The sequence below is a fragment of the Polistes canadensis genome, unplaced genomic scaffold, assembly GCF_001313835.1.
Source record: "Polistes canadensis isolate GaletaPanama2010 unplaced genomic scaffold, ASM131383v1 scaffold_23, whole genome shotgun sequence".
Classification (NCBI taxonomy): Eukaryota; Metazoa; Arthropoda; class Insecta; order Hymenoptera; family Vespidae; genus Polistes; species Polistes canadensis.
The window spans coordinates 775,197-777,619 of record NW_014569570.1 but is presented as its reverse complement, the minus strand read 5'-3'; the positions used below and the strand labels follow the sequence as shown (position 1 = coordinate 777,619).

At 30.4% G+C, this 2,423-nt stretch overlaps 1 protein-coding gene across 1 annotated transcript in view; it reads left to right on the top strand.

The window, feature by feature from the left end:
* The window catches only part of LOC106783579 (protein PF14_0175-like), a 10,916-nt gene extending 8,493 nt beyond the window's left edge, over positions 1–2,423 (top strand). Inside the window, exon 4 of the mRNA XM_014742229.1 lies at positions 2–2,423. Within this exon, the coding sequence (XP_014597715.1) occupies positions 2–1,509 (1,508 nt within the window). The 3' untranslated portion in view covers positions 1,510–2,423. The remainder of the gene's footprint in view (position 1) is intronic.

The following is a 2,423-nucleotide window of genomic DNA, read 5'->3' as shown; positions in this document are numbered from 1 at the left end:
TTGATCGAACCTGAAATCTCACGGAAAGATCAAGAAAATTCATGGGAAGCCATGGAACCAACGACGAATCTCCAATTAAATTATACTATCCAAAGAAGTAAAGAGTCAGAAAAGGATAAGAAGTATTTGCGCGTAAGGAATATCTTAGACTTGGTAGAACAACCGTCAATATACAACAATATGTTCATTGACCAAGATGAAAGTACCAGCACTTCAATGTCTTCATCTATGGCTATAAATTTGTCAAATCAAAAACATACTAAGAAAGTAAAGAGTTGTTCTTTATCATCAGCAACAGCTCTAACACTGCCATTAACAAAACCAACACTACCATCAACATTACCAACATTACCATCAAGATTAGCATCCACGTCAATAACAGAAAATACATCAGTATTACCATCAGCATCAATATCAGTATCAGTACAAGAAACAATGCAAATACCAGTACAATGCAAAGGAAATAAATCAGAAAGAACAATACCAATAGAAGCACCACAATCAGAACAAATACCTTTACCAATGCAAATAGTACCTTATACAGAATCTTGCTCAATTCAACCAAAAATTTCTAATATTCAAAATTCAAGTATTAGGTCGGATGAACATGGGTATTCAGTGAATCATATATCTTCTGCAACGAACAACTTCAGATCATATGTTGAACAACAATCGCAAAATATAACTGATAATATTATATTAATTGTTCCACAATCATCGACAAATTCGATAACTAATAATTACGAAAATACTACTACTGTAATCCAGGAAAACAATCATGAATATAGCAAGGCTGCATCTACATCCACACCATCTACATTCACAGCATCTACATTTACAGCATCTACATCCACAGCATCTATATCCACAGCTTCTACATCCACAGCAATTAATTCATGGTTCAAGAATTATGTTTCTAGTAATAATTGTAGGTCAGAAAAACCAGATAATACTCGTAATTTATTAAGTGTACAGAATAAAGTTCATAATAATTGGAGTGATATAGTAGCCGAAGCAAATTCTACTGATATTAGACTACAAAACAGAATGGAATTACATAATAATAATCAATTTTCTAATCTTCCGGTACCATCTCATCAATATTATCAATATAATCCTGCTTATGCTACGTTTCTTTGGAATAGAAATTCGCCTACAATGCAAACAAATCATTCTAAGAACAATATTAATTTGGTAAATATTATACCTAGTACGCGACAACAGTCAAATAATAACAGAGAAGTGACTACTTTGTATGGGAGATATTCTTCGATCTCTAGATTTGAGAGATTATTTAACCATTTGCCTCCTCTTCAATTTCTGCATATATGCAATTATTGTTCAAATAATTCAAGGCAATTTACGAAACAAGAATATGATAGTCACCTGAATTCTGAACATAATTTCATCTGCAACCTATGTAACTATCGTTTTTATACTTTAAACGACATGGAAAATCATAAATTAAATCAGCATTACGTAGATTTTTCAAATATATTTAAAAGCTAAAATTTGAGCGATAGTTGTTCAAATGTATTACGAAATAAAATATTGTATATATTGTTATTCGATATATAATCATTAACTATTATTTATAAATGAAAGTGGAAGTTTAATTTCATTGATATTATATTTACTGTATTGTTTTTCAATAATATTCATAAATTCATTTTAAAAGTGTAGTATAAAAGTCATTAAATTATCATTTTTGTTATTTGTTAAGAAAGTAATATATCAGTATGTATATGCATTTGTGCCCCGAAATAGGCTTTTCTTCCCATTTTAAATCATTCCTGAGTCCTGAATTTTCAGTACGTCAATACTTTCTACTTCCTTCTCGTTATGCATGGAAAATAATATACATATAAGTACATAACATATACATATATATTTAACATAATATATATACTGTTAATACATAATATATTAAATATATATATATATATATAACGTTAACACTTTACCAACCGGCCGCTCAGCCGCAGATACTCCATGGCGCCAACTGTTTTTCGGCCTACACCATCACACGGGAGTATCTGTAAGTTTCGTATGCTCAGAGAAAATTGTCCGCTTTCTGTTATAACAGGATAGGATAATTAGATTTAATAAAATGTTGATAACAACAATGCAACAAAAACGATTAAAATACGCTATTGATTGACGATAAAAAAGCCGATTAATAGGCGATCGGTCAATAGAGTGTTAATATTTAATATAGTATTAGATACATTGTATTTAAAGACCATTATAGAATGAAGGTAATGCATTTACCAGATATTTCTAAAATTCTATTGGATACGTATGTGCGAAATATGTTTTTAATAAAAAATTTTATTTGATATTTGCGCTAGATATCTTTATTCGGCACTTCGTACGATTTTCTGTACAAGGGGGGACGAGTCCAGGAACTCGATGTAGCAATT